The sequence below is a fragment of the Brassica oleracea genome, unplaced genomic scaffold (genome assembly GCF_000695525.1).
Source record: "Brassica oleracea var. oleracea cultivar TO1000 unplaced genomic scaffold, BOL UnpScaffold08879, whole genome shotgun sequence".
Lineage (NCBI taxonomy): Eukaryota > Viridiplantae > Streptophyta > Magnoliopsida > Brassicales > Brassicaceae > Brassica > Brassica oleracea.
The window spans coordinates 1-619 of record NW_013625400.1 but is presented as its reverse complement, the minus strand read 5'-3'; the positions used below and the strand labels follow the sequence as shown (position 1 = coordinate 619).

The 619-nt window shown below is 38.1% G+C and overlaps 1 protein-coding gene across 1 annotated transcript; it reads right to left on the bottom strand.

The window, feature by feature from the left end:
• Window positions 1–56: 56 nt before the first annotated feature.
• On the bottom strand, window positions 57–616 carry LOC106322173 (ATP-dependent (S)-NAD(P)H-hydrate dehydratase-like; the record flags this gene model as incomplete). The annotated part of the gene is given in 2 exon segments (XM_013760312.1): window positions 57–402; window positions 485–616. Coding segments are annotated over 2 exon segments (160 nt in total), but the record flags the coding sequence as incomplete, so codon positions are not given.
• Window positions 617–619: the final 3 nt, after the last annotated feature.

Below are 619 nucleotides of genomic sequence, written 5' to 3'. Positions count from 1 at the left end.
ATGTGATGATGTGTGTAGTGTAGTGTTATATCTCTCTCTTGTCTTTTGCTTCTTTGTATAGCCAGCGTCTGTTTCTTCCTGTTTTAACTGTATTCGTCCTAAATAAGCCATCTCTCTAAAATCCAAAAACCACCTTCTCTTGATCCTTGTATCTCAAGTAAATCTCGAAATTTTCAGTCTGGTTTACAATCTCAAACACGAACCTAAAGAAGTTATACAGAGAGTGGCAATGAATGGGTCTTGAGTATTGAGTAGTAACTTCTATTTAGGTAATTACAAGATTCAGGTTTTTATTATTGAGAAAACATGAGCAGCTTTTCAAGTTTCTCACAGACAACGAGATGAAGTAGAAGGCAGCCATGAGTTGTGCAGATTTAAGATACAGGGCAGATATCCTCCAAACTGTAGAAAGAACCGAAAATATTAATACAGTTTTTGTGCGGATTCTCTGTTATAGTAGCTTCAGCAAGAAAGAATCCCATACCTCTCTCCTAAACATTCGATAATGTCACTTGTGAGAGTTGATCTCTTATGTTTTGTAAAAGCCAGAGATGCAGCCTTTCTCAGCAGGCCAGATGCAGCTATACATCCCAAGATTGCTGGACTCTCAGATGGACTG